Source organism: Pholcus phalangioides, unplaced genomic scaffold, assembly GCF_987345545.1.
Source record: "Pholcus phalangioides strain wild (caught in Gottingen) unplaced genomic scaffold, Ppha-v1.0 ptg000010l_1, whole genome shotgun sequence".
In the NCBI taxonomy this organism is placed as follows: Eukaryota; Metazoa; Arthropoda; class Arachnida; order Araneae; family Pholcidae; genus Pholcus; species Pholcus phalangioides.
In genome coordinates, this window is record NW_028301603.1 from 17,468,365 (window position 1) to 17,491,274 (window position 22,910).

A 22,910-nucleotide genomic window follows, 5' to 3' on the forward strand; every position below is an offset into this window, starting at 1 on the left:
TGACGAAATTTTGCTGATAAGGGGGGGGGGGGTCAGCGTTTTGCTGACTGTTGCTGACAAGGGGGGGGGGTCAAAACTGGCTAAAAATTCGCTTACGCAATACTTGAATGGCCCCTAAACAAACACTTTAGACGGGGCCGCAACTAGATGCTTGGTCAAGCTGGGCAAGCGCGTATTTTCACACCCCCTTGTAATGTTGAAAGAGAGGCAGTGGCGTCGGAGCCGGGGGTGCTGTGGGCGCTCGAGCACCCACGGAAGTTTGTAGAACGAGTCCGAGCTCCCACAGAATTGATTCAAAAATGGAAATTTCCTACATGAATCTCAAGACGGGCACCCGCAGGTTCGAAACACTCCCTGAGGAGAGGTTTCAGAATTTAATTTGCGCCCCCTCGGGTCAAGCGCCTGGGGCACGTGAGCCGCCTGCTCCCCCTTAGTTGCGGCCCTCACTTTTTTTGCACGAAAATTCAATACTGCTAGCCTGTATAATTCATATTTTGCACACACACACTACAAAAAAAGACAAGCTGTAGATGAATGAACAGTGATACTGAAATCGTGGCCCCACCCGCATCCTGCTGCAGGGTCCCGAGGCTAGGCTCTTTAGCGGGCCACAGATGTATTGAATTTATAATGTTTAAATAAAAATGAGAATCGTCTCGGAGGCCCCTGAAATCAGAACACTGATACCAGCCACACTTTTGTGGGGGGGGGGGGGGGAACGATGGCTCCAATAGCAAAACCAGTCCCAGGGGGATGCTGGACCTTTCATTCCCAGGTGGTGTTGAAATTTGTGCGGCAGTAGGCTTTATATCGATCAATTACAATTACAATACATCTGGAATGTATAGCGCATATTCGGGGGGAAAAACACTTTAGAGCTCTGTGTCCTTAACACAGAGGTCTTCGACCTTTTTCTAGTCACGAGCACTGCCTGTACCAATCATCAAAATGAGAGCACCCTTAAGGCAAGTTTGGCATACGAACGCATGCAATCAGGCGGATTTGGATCCTTGTAAGCAATTTCGCAAGGTGTTTAATTGTAACGTTGGTCAAGTGCTCGCGAGCACGAAATTGAACGCAAGTATCGAGCACTCTAGATGCTTCAGACAGCTCCGTGGTGCTCGCGAGCAACGGGTTGAAGATGCCTGCCTTAACAGATGAAACAAGTACTGCTATTGTGTGCAATATTCTTACTTTCTTTTTCGCCCATAGGCACTGATATTTACGAAGGCTTTCTTGGGGAAAGGGTCCGAGTTTTCGAAAACTTATTTTTTCCTCTCGTCCTCCCATCGCCCCTCATGCCCATTCGTGGCCCCCCCCCAATCGTGTTTGCAGCTTGTATCGCCCCCTTAAATAGTTCCATCGCCCTCTTTGGGCGACGTCGCCCACTTTGAAAAACACGGATGTAGAGAGACTCTTTAGAGAAATATTGTGATTAATCAGGATGGAAGAGATTAGACCAGTGTTTCCCAAGTAGGCGATGGAATTGTCCAGGGAGTCGGGATAGAAGCTACGGGTGTAACATAGGATCCTCTATGGCAGCGATTCTCAATCCATAAAATCTTATGTTATACTCGTAGCTTCTACCACCCCCTGGAACATTCCATCGCCCCCCCCCCGGGGGCGTTAACGCCCACGTTGGGAATCACTGGATTAGACCAATGTTTTCCAAAATGGAATTTTCCACGGGGGTGGTTAGCCTACGCCCCATGTAGATACGCCTGTCTAAAACACTGCATAAACTATGCATAATAAAGCACCCAACATCGCCCAGCCCGCTCATCCGGGCAGTGGCTAAAATTGACAATGGTCGATAGAGCCTGGGCGGTGCACGGAATGAAATGTCTAAAACACTCATTTTGGTCATTCACATGCTTGCACACGCTCTGGGTCACTCTTTTGGTCATTCATATGCTTGCACACATTTTTAAGTCACTCTTTTGCTCACTCACGTGCTTGTAAACTCTCTTGGTAACTCACTGACGAAGTCCCTTGCTGTATGGACAGAGGCAGATTTGTTGAGGGTTATACAAAGTCCGCTGCCTTTCTCCTATTCTACTAATTCTCTTGGTCAATCATTTAGATCACTCTCTTGGTCCATGACCATGGCCCCCACAAGGGGTGGGCTGGCAAGGCTCCAGCCCTGGGGCCCGGGAGGATTTCAATAATTTTTTTGCTTTTTCACGCTATAAATTCATTATAAAGGGGGGCCCGTAAAAGATCCCAGTCTAGGGGCCCTGCTTCAGGATGTGGGGGCCATGTCCATGACTCATCAGTTCCTTCGCTCTCTGATCACTGACAAGCTTGCACACTGTTTTGATCGCTCACTGACAAGCTTGCACACTGTTTTGATCGCTCACTGACAAGCTTGCACACTGTTTTGATCGCTCACTGACGTGGTTGCTTTCTCTCTGGATCACTCTCGGGCTTGCAACCTCCTTACGTGATTCGTTTGGTCGCTCATTGACTAGCCCCTTTCTCTATAGCGGGTCCGTAAGCATAAGCGGATACCGGCCTTTCTCGAACGGGGCGGGCGGAATTTCCACCTCCACCTTCCCGAATATGCCAATAATGCTTCCTTTATTTAAAACCGAGCACAAGTTCCATCCATCGCCATCTATGGGCAATTTACTACCTAGTGAGATACGCGGGAAGTGTACGTGTGTGTACCTAACAGTCTGTGTGCGTATCTGGTATCTATATTTCAGAAGCGGAGTGTAGTTAATGATTGAATTACATTTGCACCGTTTGTAGGTCTGTTGCTCACTGTGGCGAGACTTTTCAAAGGGGAGATCTGCTCGCGTTCGAGCCTCAAAGTTGGGGGGAACCACAGAAAACTAACTTCAGCCGACCACCACTGTGGCGACGGTGGGGTTTCGAACCCAGGACCACTCGACCACCACAGCGGCTACTAATAACAATACTTTTTTTGGGGAATGGCCGTCTATGGTCGTAATTATGATTTTTTTTTTTTGGGGGGGGGGGGTGTTTGAACTTGATTCCGCTGCCTCTCTCCCCCCCCCCCACTGTAAAATTCGATGACTACCGAACGGTGATTTTGGTTCCTACGTGAATTGTACTGTTCCCCAAATTTTTGCGCCCTCTAGACAGAAGAAGAGGGCGATTTATCACAGTCGAATCCCGTTTTAACGAATACCGTTATAGCGAAAATCTCGTTTTAACGAATACCGTTATAGCGAAAATCTCGTTTTAACGAACACTTTTCTAATACCTCAAATAAGTTTACATGGGAACAATGCAAACAACCTGAAATTCCTTTATAACAAAATTTCGTTATAACGAAGTGATTTCTCCTGTCTCTTGGAGTTCGTTATAACGGGATTCGACTGTATTTCGCCGCTTGCGTGGACAACAAAAATTTTGCCATCCTTCCCCCACATACTGTACTAATTTTCTTTTTCTTGACCAGACCTCCCCCCCACCCTCGTAAATACGCCCCTGCTCCTTACTCCACCGTCGAATCATTATTTTCGCGTGTTATCGGTTAAGCGATAACGGTAAGGAGATGTCGTCTGCAAGCAGCTGGAAGTTTTGGTTACATATAATAGTTTTAAACAAACAATTCTCTCTGTTGTTTTGGCGATTTTTATTTTGGATCACAGTACAGAAAAGGCGCCAAACGGGACAGAAATAAAACGAAAACGGAACGTTGTTGCGCCACGCGCGCGGTGGAAGGAAACATTCACTTTCACCTGTCCCGCGCCAGGTGAAGGGTTGTTCGTCGTGATTGTTCTTTGATTGTTGTCGTTGTTGAGAGCGAGAAGGTGTGCTCTTTTGTGTGTGTTATTGTTTTTGTATTTAAAAAATTAACCAGCCATGAATGTTTCCACTGGGGGTACAACGGCTGGTGGCGCCACTTCCGGTAAAAGAGGAAAACAACAATCCGGAAACGAACAATTTTCGGTAATTGTTATTTTTATTTCCTATTTTTGAATATTCCAACAATGACTCTGCTTTAATGACTTTTTTTTTTTTAAGGAAATGTTATTATTATTGTATGTTACAGTGAATTGGCGATAAGTCGAACTCCGATAGCTCGAGAATATCTCTTTAAGTCGATGTTTGATGTTTACACACAGCTCCAGAAATTTTTCCGTGTGTCAACGTTGAAATTTTTTTTTTTAACTCGAAGTTTTCTTCAAGTCGAAGTTTTCGGGAATGAGTGAAATTTTAAAAAAAATAGCATGTAGAATATATAATAAGAATTTATCATTTATCAATAGAATTTAGCACCAGAATTTATCATTTAGCAACGGATCAAATTTTATCATTAAGCAACTGAATTTATCATTTAGCAGCAGAATTTAGCATTAAATAATAGAATTTATCATTTAGCAGCAGAATTTAGCATTAAATAATAGAATTTATCATCTAGCAATAAAATTTATCATCTAGCAATAGAATTTATCATCTAGCAATAGAATTTATCATCTAGCAATAGAATTTATCGTTTAGTAAGAGAATTTATCATCTAGCAACGGAATTTACCGTTTAGTAAGAGAATTTAGCATTACCTAACAGAATTTACCATTACATAACAGAATTTACCATTTATCAATAGGATTTAGCATCAGAATTTATCATTCAGCAATAGAATTTATCACTAAATAACAGATTTATCATTCAGCTGCAGAATTTACCATTTAGCGACCCATTGTATAAAAATAGCAAATAACTCCGATGCAATTTAAAAAAAAATGGTCATTAAAAAATAATTTCAATTTTGCGTCTCCGAGTCGTCGGTCATCCAGAAAAATAGTCTCATTAAAATCAATTTCCTTTTCTTCTTCTCCAAACTTTTATTTTGGTTTTTTTTTCGGATCATTCAGAAAATACTCGTAACAAATTGCAATTTTTTGTCTCAACATCGAGAAAAAGTTACTATTTTATTAAATTTTTTTATCCAAGAAAATGGCCATTAAATTTTGAATCTTTTTGGAAAATGGTGATTAAAAAATTGCAATCTTGTGTTTTCGATCCACGGCTCCTCAAATCACATTAAAAATAATAATAATACATAATAGCCATTAAAATAGTTTTCTTTTATCCCACGCACACTGAAATAGCCGCTAAAATCACAATTTTATCCAAGCCGTTCAGAAAATGACCAATTAGGATCATTCAGATCAGTAAGAGAATTTATAGCATTAAAAAAATTACCAGAATTTACCATTTATCAATATGATTTAGCTTTTCTTTACGAGCCATTTAAAAAATTGGTCATTAAAAAGTATTCTATTTTGTGTTTTGTAGACGTCCAACAGCCGTTAAAATCGAAATTGTTTTTATTCGAGCAATTAAAAAAAATGGCCATTAAGGTATCCGACTACCTTTCTTGTCACTTTTCTTTAATCGTTCTGGAGTGAACTTTAGTAACATTTTTTGATAGAAAGTGTCTCGAAATGGTCAAAACAGTAACAAATTTTGGTGTATCTATTATATTTTCTATGAAAAAGTCGTTTTTATGTCAAATTTTAGGCAAAATTCATGTGATATTCGAAACACGATTGCAAAAAATTTTATTAATGAAATGCTTTGTGATTTTCACAGTGCATTTAGCTAGTAATGTTGCAGGTCATGAAACAAAATTTAGAGGATTGCATGATATGTTCATAAGTTACACCAAAATATGTTTAAGTACGTGTGAATTTTTTGAAATTTCATCCTACATTTTGTCTATAAAACACTGTAATTCAAAATATATATGTGATAGACCTTAGATTTTGATTCATAACCTCAACAATATATAGCAAAATATCACATTAAAATTTCGTAATGATGCAATGCATCAATTTTTATAAATCATGTCACAAATTCAAGTAAAATGTCAAAAATAGCATTCTTCGTAAAACACGTTTAAAGTCTTTGTTCGCGTATTACTTGTATGTAAAAACGCAACACTAAAGTGAACGTAACTTTGATTCTAAGCATCACATAAACAAAACAAGGCCCGTTTTGGAATCACAACAAATAGGGCTTTTATAAAAATAAAAAAAATGAAAATCCATATTTTCTTCCAAAATGACGTTTTCAACGTAGTCGGATGGATACCTTAAAATCACAATTTTTTTTTTTTACCTACGAACCATCCGGAAAAATTGTCATTTAAAAATTACAAATTTGTGTCTTCTAGACATCTGAAAAAATCGTCATTGACTTTATCCCGGACATCCAAAAAAAATTACCTTAAACATCACAATTTTTTTTTTCTGCCCTGAAACATGAAAAAAAAAAATGTTTAAGACAATTTTTTTCAATTTCTTTGTCTTCGTAAAATATCCAAAAAGCAATTTTATCCGAGTTATCCGAAAAATGACCATTACGAATGAGTTTTCTTTGTTCGCCAAGCCATTCCAAAAAATGGGCCATATAAATAGTAATATTTATCTCCGAGACATATATACACACGGTAGACTATCTCGATAATCCGGCCGTTCACTTATCCGGCGTTTTTTTACTCGGGGTTTCTTTTTTAGTATAGAAGCAAAAACATAGCATGTCTTTTTGCGGAGAAGTTGATATCATTTAAATGGGGGTTTTTTTTTCCATTGACTACCAATAATCCGACGATTCACATAATCCGGCGCACCCTCTCTGATACGTGCCGGATTAGCGAGGGCATCTTCAACCCGTTATTCGGGGGAAGCAACGTGGTGCTCCCCCGAATAACCCAGAGTGCTCGATGACTCGTGCCCGATTTCGTGCTCGCGAGCACTTGATCAACGTTCCAATTAAACACCTTGGAGGAACTGCATTCAAGGAATGAAATCACCGTCCTTTCATGCATTCGTATGTTGCTTTCAACAAGTCCATCTTCTCTTGATGATAGGTATAGGCAGTGCTCGCGACTGGAAAAAAAGGTTGAAGATCTCTGGTCTACTGTAATAGTCAATTGAAAAACTGCAATTTCGTGTTTTTCGAGTCATCCAAGAATCAGAGACATTCACAATTTTTTTTTTCCTTTAAGACATTCAAGAAATATCATTCAGAAATCCCAATTTTTCTATTTCTGAACCATCCAAAAAACTGGTCCATCAAGGGAAAAAACCCTGTAATTTTGTGGCCATTAAAATCACAATCTGAAGCATAAAAATAGCCTTAAAAATCCCCATTTTCCCCTTCCAAACCATCCAATAAAAAGGTCATTAAAAATATTTCAATTAGTGCTTTCGGTGGTACATTTTTTTAGCCATCTAGAAAATTGCCACCCACACACACATTAAGAACCACAATTCTTTTAACCGAGCCATCCACAAAATGACCATTAAAATCTCAATTTCAATGGTCATTATAAAAACTCATTAAAGAAAACTGAAATTTTGTGGTTTTTCCAAAAAAAAAAGCCTTTGAAATCAAATAATTCGAGACATAAAATGTGACCACTGAAAATCATAACTTTTTTGAAAAAGATCTCTGAGAACCCCATCTATAAAAATGCTTAATTGCTATAATTGCAATTGTGTCATCCAAAAACATTGCCATCAAAAACACAGATTTTTGGGCAGAGCTGACGAAATTTTGCTGACAAGGTTGGGAGGGGTTCAAAAATGGCTGAAAATTGAAGTAAAATGACGTAATAATTGAACGGTCCCCATTCAAAAAATCGGAATGATTTTGTGTGAATGGTTTTGAATTCGCAATACTGTACTTACGCGAAAATATACACTTTAGCGGACAAAAAAATCGCAACCGTTAGCATCCACTGCCCTAATCCCATTCCAGTCTAATTTTCTTGGCTACCCTTTCCGCGAATTCGCCACCCTGTGCTATAACCCCGTGCTTCGCCTCTCTCCTCTCCTGCAAGTACACCCGTGTTTTTGAGTCACGCTTTTGGTCACTTCCATGCTCGTACACTCTTAGTCACTCACACGCTTTCATACGCTCTTAGTCACTCACATGCTTTCATACGCTCTAGGTCACTCGTTTGGCTGCTGACTCTCATGATTCCTTGCTGGGTCAGTCTTACGATCAAGATGCTCGTCTACCATCGTGAAGGTTGTTGTCAGGGTCCCGGGTTCGAACCCAAGGGAGGATATCGAAAAGATATTTTCCCTAACGAACTCGAGGCGACCACCGATAGACAGCGCCTTCGCTTCCAACCCATCTCACTAATGGCAGTAAATTGCAATATAGCGATATGGCCAGAGTTGGTGTTTGGTAAAGTAGTAGTCTTATGATCATTTACATATGCTCTAGGTCATTTTTTTGGTCATCACATGCTTCTCTAGGTCACTCTTTTAGTCATTCACATGCTCACACACTCTGTAAACCACTATTTTAGTCATTCACATGCTCACACACTCTGTAAACCACTATTTTAGTCATTCACATGCTTGCACACTGTTTCAATCACTCACATGCTTGCACACTGTTTCAATCACTCACATGCTTGCACACTGTTTCAATCACTCACATGCTTGCACACTGTTTCAATCACTCACATGCTTGCACACTGTTTCAATCACTCACATGCTTACACGTGCTCTAGGTCACTCTTTTGGCTGCTCACTGACATGATTCCTTGCTGAGTCACTCTTTCGATAATTCACATGCTGTAGGTCATTTTTTTGGTCATCACACGCTTGCACGCAATCTAGGTCACTGTTTTGGTCATTCACAAGCTTGCACTCACTCTAGATCACTCCTTTCGTCATTTACATGCTTGCACACACTTTTAAGTCACTCGTTTGTTCCTTCACGTGCTTGCAAACTCTTCAGGTCACTTTTTTGGTCACTCACTGACAAAGTCCATTACTGTCTGAGCAGAGATGGATTTATTGAGGGTTATACAAATTTTGCCACCCTTCTCCCATTTCACTAATTTTCTTGGTCAATCATTCTTCAAATTTGTCACCCCTTTGAACTCACCGCCCTGGGCCCCCCCCCCCCCCGTGTTAATACACCACTGAGCGACAGACTAGAGTTGTGTTCGGTTTGAAAGGAAAAAAAACGTAATTACAATCAAAATAAATCAGGGGAGGGGGAAGAATAAAACGTAAAAGACATCCAATTTCGGGAGGCCCCCCACCCCACAAAGAATTGGGGACCCTGGGCATATTCTTCGTTTGCCTATACGAGAACCCAGACACTGATTGCACGTCAAATTATACGTGTGTTTTTGCACAAATAGCTCAAATATGTAGATTTCACATCGGGGGGGGGGTGTCTAATTTTTTTTGCCCAGTGATTGTAACGATACCCGATAATAACCATTTGTTTTTACCAAACACACGGACAAACAACGAAAAACTTGGAATTGAGAGCACTTTTTCTGCTCTCTTTGCCGGTAGAAATGCGCGTGGTGCTCGCTTTCCCCGAGGTTAATTTCACTCCACTCTGGTTACGATGTCACGTATTCGCGTCACGAGTTTTGTGTGCGGGAAACGTGTTCCGGTTCAGCCATATTGCCTTTTCCCAACTCAATTTCAGCGCAATTTCCATCCTCAAAGGGGTATTTTCCCCCCACCGACATCGATTTCTAAGAAAAAAAATAAGTTTTTTTTCTCAGGTTCCATGTATATTTCAACAGCAGAGTTTTAGTAAAGTCCTCTCTCATAACCTGATTATGATTTCTAAATTATTGTATGAATTTCAAAATTTTTGTCGATGCAACTGCCCTAATATCTTCCGCATCGATAGCACCACGAATATCCAGTATTAGTGAAGAAAGGCGCGGTAGCCCGGTCGATAAGATGCTCGCCTAAAGTATCAAAGGATGTTTAGAGGTGTCGCGAGTTCGATACCCGGTTCATCCATGTCAGAAAACTTTCCTGACACAGGGGTACAACAAAAAACGGCGACTTGACCGCAGCAAAAAATTGCTACCGCAGGGAGTTTCCCCCATCGAGGGGTTAGTGCACCAATCTCTCGATGAGTATAAATACAATCCTGCCGTTCGGAATCGGCAATAAATTGTAGGTCCCGGTCTAATTAGCCCTCGTGTGCAGAAAATGACCGTGGTTGCGACAAAAATGATCAAATGATTAGTGAAGAAGAGCACCAGTACAACACATCTGCCATATGCTCAAACTCAGATTAGTGTGGTGTGAATTTTTAATGAGATTATTCACTTTTGGGCATCTGTCAACCCCTCTCGGTCACGAAATAGGGCAAATCCATTGACTGCTATGTCAGATACTTCATCGAGCAACAGGTTGAAGATGCCTGCCGGTCATGTCAATGCCGGAATAACCCTGTGCCCGATACTCTACGGGAGTGGTCTGAGATGGGTACGTGGTATTTTAACAAATCTAACCATTGCCGCATCCTGTGCAAAGCATATTCCGCCTTCACATAGATATTTTCAAACTTTAACGAGCGACGTCTTTGCCTATCATCATGAGAAGAGTGCCATATAGCAACACACACACACTAACTAACATACCTGAGAAATTGATGCCCTCTAAAAGATATGAAAGATAACTAGAGAAAAAAATATATGCTATTCAATTACATATAAGAATGCATCATTGAGCTGGAACTCCGGCTGTCACCTATCAAATAATACTGTGGTAATCCTTCGATTGCAATTGGTGATCGGATTTTTTTGATTGATGTGACACATAAGGTAAACAAATACAGTAGGACATTGAAAAATACTTTCAAAGCCAATAAAAAATAAATTGAACAATCAAATTTGCTGCAAAACTTTAACAGTTGATGTTTGTTTTAAGTAAGATAATACAAGAGTGAAACCAGAATCAAGTTATTCTAATTGCGGATGCTGAATAGCTATAATTCCAAAAACGTAAAGAGGACTGATTCCTCTTGGGTTTTGCAAACTTGATAGCTAAATGCTCAAGAAATATTTATTAATAATGCCCCCATATTGTTTCTTTTTCATGCGGCACATCAATTGAAAACCGGTCACCAGTTTCAATCGAATAATTATAACCGTTGTGGTTTTTTTTTATTTGATAGATGACAGCAGGAGCTCCTGTTCACAGCAATGTTTTTACACATAATATAATACTGTATAGTTATTTTCAATATTTTCTAGAAGACATATTTTTGCTGATAAAGTTTTATTTTTCGCCCGTTCATTGGTTATGGGCAAAAATAAAAAAAAGCCTTCTCGTACACTCCACGATAATGGGATCAGGGCGCGGTAACCCAGGTCGATAAGATGCTCACCTAAAGTACCAAAGGATATTTAGAGGTGTCGCGAATTAGTTACCCGGTTCGTTCTTGTCATAAAATTTCCTGACACGGGTACTTGACAGCAGGAACAAAATTTCTACCGCAGGCAGTCCCCCATCGAGGGGTTAGCTCACAAACTCCTCGAAGAGTATAAAAAACAAGCCTGGCGTTCGGAATCGGCAAAAAATTGTGGGCCCCGGTCTAAAATTAGCCCTCGCGTGCAGAAAATGACCGTGGTGCGACAAAAATGATCAAATGATGACAAAGGGATCAGGTGCTATGAGAAAAGCAGGTGCCACTTTTGCAAATGCCTCGTTTTTCCACGCGGTAATTTGAGCAATTGACAAGGGCTACATAATTTTTGGGTCTTGCGATGGGGGCACGTCCGAAGCTCCCCTGTGGATTTATCGTATTGTGGCCCCATGGACTATACGAATTTTGCCACCCTACACCCATGAGAATGAACTAGGCAGTGTGTGTAAGTATGGAAGTGCCCTAGAGAATGGGGAACCACTTGTATAGTTTCTAGAACTTTTTTGCTTATGCCCCCCCCCCACCCCCAGAAAATTCTCTTCCTTGTCAACCCGCTTCTTGAGCGATGCCATAGGATTCTGTGTTGAATCGTCAACTGTAATCGCCCCTCTGGTACTTTCCATCGTCTCCAGGGGGCGTTATTGCTCACTTTGGGAAATACTGACCTTGAGAGGTGGGAGTATGACGTGAATAGGGAACGAGTCAATGAGCTATCAAAAGAGTGACCTAGAGAGCGTGTAAGCATGGGAGTGGCCAAATGAGTGACCTACAGAGAGTGTGGAAACATTTCAGCGACATAAATAACGACACACAGAGACAGGGGCAAAATTTATTGGTGGGGGGGGGGGGAGAGTAGGCTATAGCCCGAGACGGGAAATTTGAGGATTGAATGGGCGAATAAATTTGATTAGAATGGGTAAAGGGCAGCAACATATATGTGTAGCCAACAGGTGGCAAAACCTTAAACCTGCCTCTGAGTTCACGGAATGCGGCACTGATTTCTTATCAAAACTGGAAGCCGATTCATTTTATTACGAAACCCCATTGAAGTGGCCCAACGCTCTCTCGAATAGGTAGGGCACCCCCTACCCCCTGATATAAATATCCAATTTTTTGGACAGGACAATAATCGGTATTGATTTCTTCTTCGTGAGTTCCATACACAGCGCGGAGTTTCCAACGTCCGAGCGTAATCCTCACGGTGTTGGCCGTATTACGTGACAGATTAATGGTTATACTTCAAGAAGTTTCTCGAAATTTTCCAAACTCGAGGAGACTTTAACTTCAAGCACTGCATATAGCCTCGAACGACACATGATATCCAATTTTAGAACGAGCCAAGTTCAAAAAAGAAAAAAAAAATGTCGCCTACGCTTCGAGACACACCTCCAACAGCAAATGTGCCAAAATAAATCTAGGTTTAATCACACGGCTATACGCGATAATAACGTCTCTCTCTTCCTCTGTATGTTTAACCTAATGGGTAGGGCGATCCTAAAACTTGCCGGAAACATAAATGTCTGTTACAGTATCTGAATCAGCATCATGAGAGCCATAAACGCTTTCTAAACTGTCTGTTCTCTAGACCAGTGTTTCTTGAAACTTTTCTACTTCCGCACAGGTGAGATTAAGTGAACAATTTCGCGGAGCAGCATAAACGGGAGAAATAATTTGCGAAATAGATGGGGGAAAAACACAATACAAAATATGAGGGAAAATTTCCGAACTTTCTAACTCATCATACTTGTGCGAAACATAATCAGCATTGAGCTGGGACCTGTACTGCCACCTGTTAGCGAAAACGAAACTATTATTTAGTTACAATTCTTCGAGTAAAATTGGTTGTTGTCTTAAATCGGTGTGCAGCATGTGAATAAATAATGCATGGCATGCCACCATATATTTTTCATTTTTTTCATTTTCGTGGTGTAAATTTTATGCGCCATAATTCCAATCAGAAGCGGAAACAGGCTCTTCGAACGATTCATTTCCATGCTGCATAGAGGTATGTAACATAAATCAATTTTACTTGAAGAAATTGTTTCAAATAATTTTCGTTCTTATTTTATAGGTGGCAGCAGAGTTCCCATTCGAAAAAGTTATGCAGTCGAATCCCGTTATAACGAACTCCAAGAGACCGGAGAAATTACTTCGTTATAACGAAATTTCTTTGTAAAGAAATTTGCAGGTTTTTGCATTGTTCCTATGTAAACTTACCTGGGGGATTGGAAAAGTGTTCGTTAAATCAAGATATTTTTTTTTTCGTAATAACGGTATTCGTTAGAACGGGATTCGACTGTATATATGGCTTCAGTGCTGTTTTGCGATCTAAAAGCGCTACAACAATGTCCATTCGATTCCTGTTTGGTTTTCATTGCTAACACGATTGAGCAATTTTATTTCACATGTCGTTCCCATCCCTCAACATTTCAGCTTCGTGATGGTGTGGTACGTTCAAGAATTTCGCGAAATGTTTCGCAACCCCCCCCCCCCCACCAGCAGAGGAAATTCCCACATACCAGCTGCTGAAGAACAACACCACTGCTTTGGATGGCTCATCTGTAGATCTTCGTGGCATTTAGCCATCAGGAAAGGCGTATGCCATCCGTCACCTATAAATAGGAGCAATTACAAAATTGTAGGCGGCAGCGGCACCTCTAAAAAAAAAATTCGCTCGTCATTAAGAATCTGCCCGGTGTGTGTATTAAAGAGAAACTAAAAGAAGTTATTGATTTTAAGGGTGGAGATCGAAAGGACCTCACATACAATAACCCTTTTATGCCCATTGTTCGGATATTACAAGGCGAGTGAGAGATCTTTAATAAATTGCCTCTTACATGGGCCGAAGAATAAATCAATAAAGATCTTAATCACTTCCATGAAAAGCTTTATGTGAAATACTGTATTGATTTCTATTGTTCTTCCCAATCCTTGAGACACTCATTTATTTTCTTACCCTTTAGGATGTTTTTAAAATTTCAATGATCCACATTATCACTCGCACAAGTCGGAGCCGCCCTTTAAGGGTGTACGACAGGTTCAGTCGCACCGGCACCCTTCGGTTTGCGGGGCTCCGAACACTTTTACTAACAATTCTGGAGTTTTTTCCTTCGTTAATCCTGAATTTTCATCAATTCTGGAATTTTTTTTTATCAATTATTTTCTCGAATTATTTCTTTCATCAATTTTGAAATAATTTCTTTCACCACTTCTGGAAGAATTACAGTAGAACTTCGGAATAACGATTCGCATTACGAGCTAAAATTTTCCGCTTCGTTCATTTATTTTCACATTATCACAACTGCGCTGGAGAAACCGCGAGACACCCAGGATCTGTCGCAAGAAGCAACGTAAGCTCTTCTAACCCCCCCCCCCTCCCAGGGAGAGAGGTCCAGGGCATCTCCGGCGAAATCACTATTTATTGGTACGTCAAAGATTACGTATAGTGCAAGCAAATTAAAAATTATGTAAATCGAAGAATCAAATGAATCAAGTTAAAGTAAAGTGCAGCGGGCACGGATAATAATCATAGGAAGTTGTATAAAATCATATCGCAAAAGGCGCAATTGAAAATTTGATCAAGGATTGTATGACAGAAGGACAGAGCACCCCCATGGCGCTCGGGCAGTTCAATACACTCAGTCTGATTCGCTTTTGATCACTGTTGAAGATCTTTAAAATTTCTCCGGGACTTCATTAGATTTGGGATTAATCCTGCTCCTCGCCTGCAAACATTGCCACGAGCGCACTGTCACGGTGAAGACGCGGCGATCCCAATAACGGCGCTGGTACCGGAGTTACAGGAGCTGGCGTAGACGGATCCCATATCTTCTCAGGATGTTCCTCAAGGAATTTCACCATTTTTCTTATCAAATTTTTCTTTTGATTTCTCTCGATGTAGTATGCCAAGCATCCATGGTCTGTGTAGATGGGCAGCCGGCGAACGGAAGTGAAAGGGCGTCGTTTCTGGACAGCACGTGGCGTAGTGCAGGGGCGTGCCAGGCTCAAGACAAGAACATTTGTCACTGGCATTTGCCGGGAAAGGCCCATGACCGGTGACAAATAAGATGAGCTCGCGTGACCAGCCCCTGATCCTAGTATATACTTTCTTTATAACTTCATGAGTTGATCTTCTTGACGCCTCCGGCATATTCCAATCCAGTTGCCACTTTGCTATCATGTCCCGCCAGAGGAGAGACTTGGCGTAAGAAGCTGGATATATAAGAGTTCGTCGCAAAAGACTCCGGTATTGGTCGCTTTGCGTTTTCAGAGAGCGGGTTTAGAATGGCCTGGGGACTTGAACGGCTATCCGATCTTATTACAGTCTGCCTCCTGTTTGTAGCTGCATCCAGAGCTGCTGTAAATATAGCGAGCATCTCAGCTTGATATACTGAATTATTTTCTTTTAGTTTAGCAGCCCATTTATCCACGATCTCCGTTCCCACGGTTTTTATACAGGCAGCTCCTGTACCTGATTCCAGTTTAGAGCCATTAGTGTAGTATGCGATGGATTTCTCCTTAGGTGGTGTATCGTCCTCCGAAGAATCTAGAAGTACTTGATTGACCTGCAGAGATTCTACAGGTCCAGCGAGGGGTCCAGCCTATATTTTTCTGCTCGAAGGCGTCCGGGGCTAATGCTCCCCCTAGCAATGGACATGACTTGTGAAGCTTTAGAAGACGCGTGACTCTTGCCAGGAATTCTATCTTCAGGGATAATGGCGGAAGCCCCAGAATCACCTGAAGAGCATTCGTAGGAGTAATTCTGTAAGCACCAGAGATATATAGGTGGAAGGGTCTTTGTATATTCAATCGAGCCGTCTGAACATCTGGATCTTGGCAGAATGCCATATTGAAGCTCCATAAGCTATCATAGGCTCAACCACAGTCACGTAGAGTGATCTCCTTAGAGCCCGTGTCAGTCCCCACTGTGGTGCGGCCATCAGGCGCATCTTCTGAAGAACACCGGAAGCCTTTCTCTTCTGTTCTTTGACGTGATATTCCCAGCTAAGTTGCTTATCGATAAAGACACCCAAACAGCATAGCACGTCCGTTTTCTTGATGGAACACAACTGAGCAAAAACCCATCACAACTGAGCTGATGGGTTTTTGCTTTCGCTCACACACGTGTTATGGAATTTTGGGTAATATTCTCCCCTACAGTCTACGGTAAGCATGCCTCACTCGGAAAATTAACACGCGTTCGAGTATGAATTTTTACGATGCGAAACTAGATCTTGCTAGATCGATGCGCATGAAGTTTTTTTTCAAATTCTTCTTTTGTGTGTGCGTGCGTGCGTGCGTGTGTGTGTGAAAAACTGTGGGCTGATTTGAATTAGTGAACGTGATTTTGAGGGAGGGGGCTAACTCATGAACAGGAACCACTACTTGTCGAAGAGATTGTGTGATTGGGGAAGACCATGGACTGTGGAGGTGCATGAGGATGGCATTCAAAAACTAGTAGTGAAAAATGTCTAGAGATCACGGTATATGAAGTTATGGATCTCTTTTTCACGCACCAGCAAGAGTTTATGGACGGTATCTCGTCTGAGGAAGAGAGAAGTAAGGAGTTCCTCACATGAAATGGGATTAGAGCGATGTGTAGAATGTGGGAATATGTGCAGAAAAGAACTACCCAAATAAATCTGTAGCAGTGTGCTAGCAATGTGCAATCTCTCCAACGACAGAACACTGTAATTTCCCATTTCCTAGAAATCCTAAAAAGGAGGGAAAAATCAAATGCCATTGGTTAAGTTTCTTTTGGAAAGTCAAAAAAACTTTTCATTCTGTCGCCCTTAGCTCCAGAATCTCTCATCGCGCCCCTAGCTGAAGTGAACGCATAGGATCCTATGTTAAATCCGTAGCCTGTGTCGTTCCACAGGACTATTCCCATCGCCCATAAGGGAGCGATATTGCCCATTTTGGGAAACACTGGTATAGACCAAGGGTGTTCAACCTTTAGAAGAGTGCGGGGCCACTTCATTGATTTGAAAACGTGTCGCGGGTCACTCAAGTGATATGTAAATGTGCTACGTATTCTTGAAGTGATCTGAAAATGTTCCGCGTGCCGCTTAAATGCCTTAATACTGCACCGTGGATCACTCAAGTGGTCTGTAAATATGTCGCAGGTCACTTGAGTGATATGAAACTGTGACACAGGCCGCTCAAGTGCTCTGTAAATATACCACTGGTCACTTAAGTGATCTGTAAATGTGCCATGGGGCGTTTAAGTGCTCTGGAAATGTGCGGCGAGTCATTCAGATGATCTGAAAATGGGTCGCTTAGCTCATTTTTACAAAATTCTGTTTGAAATCACCGGCCACATCAGATGAGTCTGAGGGCCACATTTGTCCAGCTGGCTATTGGTTGAGCAAATATGACTTAAGGTATCTGAAAATGTGTCACGGGCCACTTTAAGTCATGTGGAAATGTGCCGTGAGCCACTTGAGTGATCAGGAAATGTGCCATAGTGATTAATCGAGAACTCTGCCACGAGGAACTTAAGTGATGTGGAACTGCGCCGCACCGCTTATGTGCTCTGGAACTGTGCCACACGTCACTCAAGTGATGTGATGCTAAATTGTGTCACGGGTGACTTGAATGATTTGTAAATGTGCCGCGGGTCACCTAAGTGACCGGTCAATGCACCATCGGACACTTAAGTAATGTGGAACTGTACTATGGGCCACTTAATTGTTCTGTGAATATGCCACGAGTCACTTTCAAAATTTGCCACGGGACACTTGAGTCATCTGTAAAAATGTGCCACCCAGTTTATTTTTACAGCCGCTATGGTGGTCGAGTGGTCATAGTGACGGACTCGCATCGCGAGGACCCGGGTTCGAACCCCACCGTTGCCATAGTGGTAGTTGGTTGAAGTTGGTTTTCTGTGGTTCCCAACTTCAAGGCGCGAATGCGAGCCGTTAAAAAGTCTCGCCACAGAGAGCAACAGACCTACAAACAGCACAAATTCAATCATAACACATCGCTCACTTCACTTCTGAAATGTAGATGGCAGCACTGAAAAAAAATCAAACACAACACTACATATGCACTGAGACTGTTAGGTACACACACAGTTACAGCTCCGGCACAACTCACTAGGTAGTAAATCGCCCATAAATGGTGATAGACCTGAGTTGTGCTCGGTTTGAAAGAAAGTTTATTTTTACAAATTTAGGTTTGAAGCAACGGGCCATATTCAGATTACCCTCAAGGGTCACATATTGCCCGCTGGGCATGAGTTGAGAATATGTATGCGCTAATATCTCCGAGACTTATCGCAATAATGGAAATATATTTCCATGCATTCAAAACAGGAATGTATAAAATGGGTACCTACGGACAGGGCCGCAACCAAAGAGAAGCAGGGTCTGGTGCCCCGCTCGCCGGACCAGAAGGGGCGCAAATTCCACCCACTGACATTTCCTTAAACGAATTAGACAAAACGAATGGGACCTTCCCTTAAACTTGGGGGAGCTAAAATGCGTGCTTGTCCCAGCTGCCCAAGCATCTAGTTGCGAACGTGTACATAAGTGACTCGTAAACGTGTAGTTAAGTTCGTTTTTTTTTTTTTAAATTAGGTTTGAGGCAGCTTGTTATGCAGTCAAATCCCGTTTTAACGAATACCGTTATAGCGAAAATTTTGTTTCATCGAACACTTTTACAATCTCCCAGATAAATTTGCATAGGAACAATGGAATTCCTTTATAGGGAAATTTCATTATAACGAAGTGATTTCTTCGGTCTCTTGGCGTTCGTTATAACGGGATTCTACTGTATATCAGATGACTCCGAGAGCCAAATTTGGCCGCGGGCCATGGGTTGAGCATGTATATTAAAATTTGTGTTTCAGTTGGAAAATAAATTGTTTTTTTTGCTGTTATAGAAGGTGCTTATGGTGACAAGTTGGGAGGTGCGATTGCGACAAATTTCAGGAATGCGTTTTTAAGAAAATTCGCCTAAAATGGCAAAAGGGCTGCAAAATTTGCGTAGCCCTCAAGCGGCAAATCCATAAATCCACCTCTGACTATGTATACTATTCTCCGGTGGAATCGGAATGAAATTTTGGATATTTCATAATTGGTCATTTTCTGGTTTCCTGACAGAAGTCGTAAGAGTATCATGGGAACCGGGCGAAGTGATTTTTCTGAGGGCCACCTACCTGGCTAAACATTTCCGGCCTACCAATTTACACGCTTATTCCCGAAAATTTCAACCAGATTTAATTTTCATGAGCAACCCCATCCGCCTTCGTGCCACATTAAGACGGCACTGGCCCCGGATCCCCCTGAGGTTGTCGAGTCACGTATCGTATCTTCGGATCCACTTTCATCTTCAAATGGGAAAGATGGAACTTCATCCAACGAAGGAGAGAGGATTCGGCAACTGTGCAGCCTGTAGTTGGTGTCTTCTACTTCAGCGTTTCTTAACCCTTTTTAGCCCGTGTTCCCTCATACAGTAAATCATTCGGTCACTCATACGATCAATCACTCAGTCACTCTTGGTCACTCATACGCTCAATCAATCAGTTACCTACTTGTACTTGAAAACTCATACAAGCATTCAGTCGGTCACTCACTTGATTACTCATATGGTCAATCACTCAGTAACTCCCTTGGACACTCATGCGGTCAATCACTCAATCACTCGCTTGGATATTCATACCGCCACTCACCTGGTCACTCATACAATCATTCATATGGTCAATCACTCAGCCACTTGTACGGTCAACTACTCGGTTACTCATTTGGTCAATCACTCACTAGGACACACATACGGTCACTCAGTCATACAGGCAATTCCCCTCTCATAGATATTGTCACTCACGTGGTCAGTCATTCTGTCACTCAGTCATTTGTACGGTCACTAACTCACTCTTAAAGCCGATTTCACACTCACTTGGTCATTCACATGGTCACTCACACAGTGACTCACTTATATGTTCAGGGCAGGTGAAATATCAGGTGCGAAAATTTCGGGGGCGAAATTTCCGGGGGTGAAATGTGACCGGGACGAAACATTCCAGGGGCGAAATTTCCGGATCCCGTTCCCCCTTTGGAGAATATTTTCTTCTCGTGCCACCCCCTTCCCTCCCGCTTGTCTTATCCAGGCCCCCAACCTCATCCAGGAGCGAGACTTTTCTCATTGAATCGATTTTAGTTAATACTAAATTCATAATCAACAAAAGTTTGAAGAGCAAACAAAAAAAACAGGCGTGGATCCAGAAGGGGGCGGGCAATCATCCTTCCCAAGTAAATCCCATATGGAAAAAATTAGTCTGTCCCAGAAACTACGGAACGAACTCAAACAATCAATCGCCCCTCCTGACATGCCACCCTGGATCCGAGGTACTGCAGGAATTCAGGGCTATGCAGGACCGTCCCAACATCATGGGTTCTGAAGCAAGGTGCTGTTATGGGTGGGAGGCCATACTTAGCTGGAACAGTAACAGCTTACATATTTGCATACTTCCTCGCAAAAATCCGTGATCTCATCACGGAAGTCTCTTATCGACTTGAAGCTCTCAATATCATACTCAGATGGGTCCATGATTTAAGCTGGTCCAAACAGTGCCATCTGAACCCCACGACCAACCCAGGTCCTGCTCGGCCACTTCTAATACAGAGGGAGGATTCATGATAATGAAATATGATTAAGATTTTCCAGATTGAGCTTGTAAATTGGTAGGCATAGGCATTTCTAGAAGGGTAAAGCCCCCCAGAATTTTTTTTTTCCATGGGGCGCCCATGATGATCTTAAGCCATCTCTGAGCCCAGGCTTTTTTGTGGATTTTGAAACCAATCACATTTTTTTCCCGAATCACATATTTCACCGAGAGAACTTTCCAGCCGAATTTGTTTTCCCAGTTCTCCGTGCCCCAGCCCCCGCCCTTAAATGCCTGTCGTGGCTCCCCTTTCGCTTGATTTTTTCTAGGTCGACTTAGACTATCCCAGGACCGCAAGAGGTTCCATATGGACCGTAGATTGAGAACCTTACGTTCCAGGTTGTCCTCAGTGAATCGAATGGCTCTTATCTACCTCATATCTATTATACTTTTTCCCTTTTAAATATGTTTTTCCCCCTTTTCCTTTTCAAGCGTGTGATTAGGTTAAGACAAGGTAATCATATTTATCACCGATTCGTCAGAGAGATCCCAATTTTCAAAATTTCTAGCCAAAACTTTGTACGTGAAGTGCTTAAATGCAAAGAATACTCGCCAAGCCGCGAGAATCGAAAAAAAAAATGCACCATTTTCCACACCACCCAAGAGGTATGGTGCCAGGCGCGTTACCCCTTTTGTGTACGGCGGGTTCCCACGTAGGCATATTTCCGTCTTCATCCTGCGCAACCCATCGAAGATCTTCTCTCGACGGGCCCCAGAGCAGCAACCGTAAGTGGTCGGTTGGGTGCCGTGGTAGAGGCCTCGCCCGTACACCACGTTTCGGCCGAGCCCCGGACCCGGTTAAGGTCGTATGGCTCGGCCCAACGATGGAAAGAAGCCTTTCGACACGGGCCGCTTCCTCTGCCCCGGCTTCCTTGACAGTCGACCATCACGCGCGCGAGTGAAATGGCGACCGACCAGCTGCACGTGGGGGCAAACTGGGGGTTGGTCATCCAAACTCGTCGTCACCGAAGATGGGACGGGCAAAAGCCGTGGAGCTCTCCTCAGAGGCGGATGGATAAGAATGAAGCAGTCTGAGAGCATCATGCTTCCAATCAAAACAATGGAATTTTTATATTGTTTAAGAAATTCGTTCCAAAAGCTTCAAAAATATAACTTCAAAGCTCATTGTTTCGATTTATAAACACAGAAAAACAAAGTTGGGTTTCAACATACATGTACTAGACCAGAGTTTTCTTAATCTATGGGTCGTCGCGGGCCTTCCGAGACGAGTCGTAGAACTTCACTTAGTCAGGGATTCTTGAACTATGGGTCATAATCCAAACTTGTTTCAGGGACTTCTGACATGGATCCATGGGTGGAGATACGGGGGGGGGGGAAGTCGACTGATCTAATGTATATATGTATATATCATTTATACAAAAATTGCCACGTTTTTAAGACAAATAAATTCAATTCGTCGAATGGTTGACGCGTTTCGGCTCTTCAATGGAGAGCCGTCATCAGGACTTCGTGGTCAGAATTCACATTTTTTTTTTCTGATAATGTATATATCAATTGACATCATCATCATCTTGCCCCCCTCCCAACAATAATGACCGTGCCCCCCCCCCAGACTTCCAAGTCTATCTCCGCCTATGCATGGGTCGTTCAAATCGACTAATAGCTGGTTTCTTGACCTATGTATCGAGACCAGGACCGCAACTAAGAGGTAGAGAAGGTGGATCTGGTGCCCAATATGGCAGAGTCTATTAAAATTAGAGTCCGAAAATTCATAATTCCGTCCTACAAACTAATATTACACAGGATAAAAAATTATCTTCTGCAATTTGAAGACATTCGTGTTTAGCTAAATCAAGCGTTTCAATTCAACCTTAAGAAGAGTAGGGGCTACTCCATTGATTTGAAAAAGTGTCACGGGCCAGACTTAGGCGATGTGTAGATGTGCCGCAGATAACTGCAGTGAACTACTTTAAGACCAGTCATGGCCCAGGCTCTGTCCCTTAGGACAGTGGTTCCCAACCGTTAGGGGGTACGCGAAAAGAAAATGGTAATGGCGGCCATCCATCTAAAAAAAAGAACAAAATAATTAAAA

General features: G+C 42.2%; 1 protein-coding gene across 2 annotated transcripts in view; it reads left to right on the top strand.

Annotated features, from left to right (window-relative positions):
* LOC149081017 (dipeptidyl peptidase 4-like) overlaps nucleotides 1-22,910 on the top strand; it is a 174,834-nt gene that overhangs the window by 17,325 nt on the left and 134,599 nt on the right. Inside the window, exon 1 of one of the 2 annotated variants that reach the window (XM_089237761.1) lies at nucleotides 3,742-3,924. The exons of the other annotated variant lie outside the window; for it this stretch is intronic. Coding sequence (XP_089093887.1) covers nucleotides 3,838-3,924 — 87 coding nt within the window. The 5' untranslated portion in view covers nucleotides 3,742-3,837. Of the gene's footprint in view, nucleotides 1-3,741; nucleotides 3,925-22,910 lie in introns of those variants that run through there. 2 annotated transcript variants of the gene reach the window in all.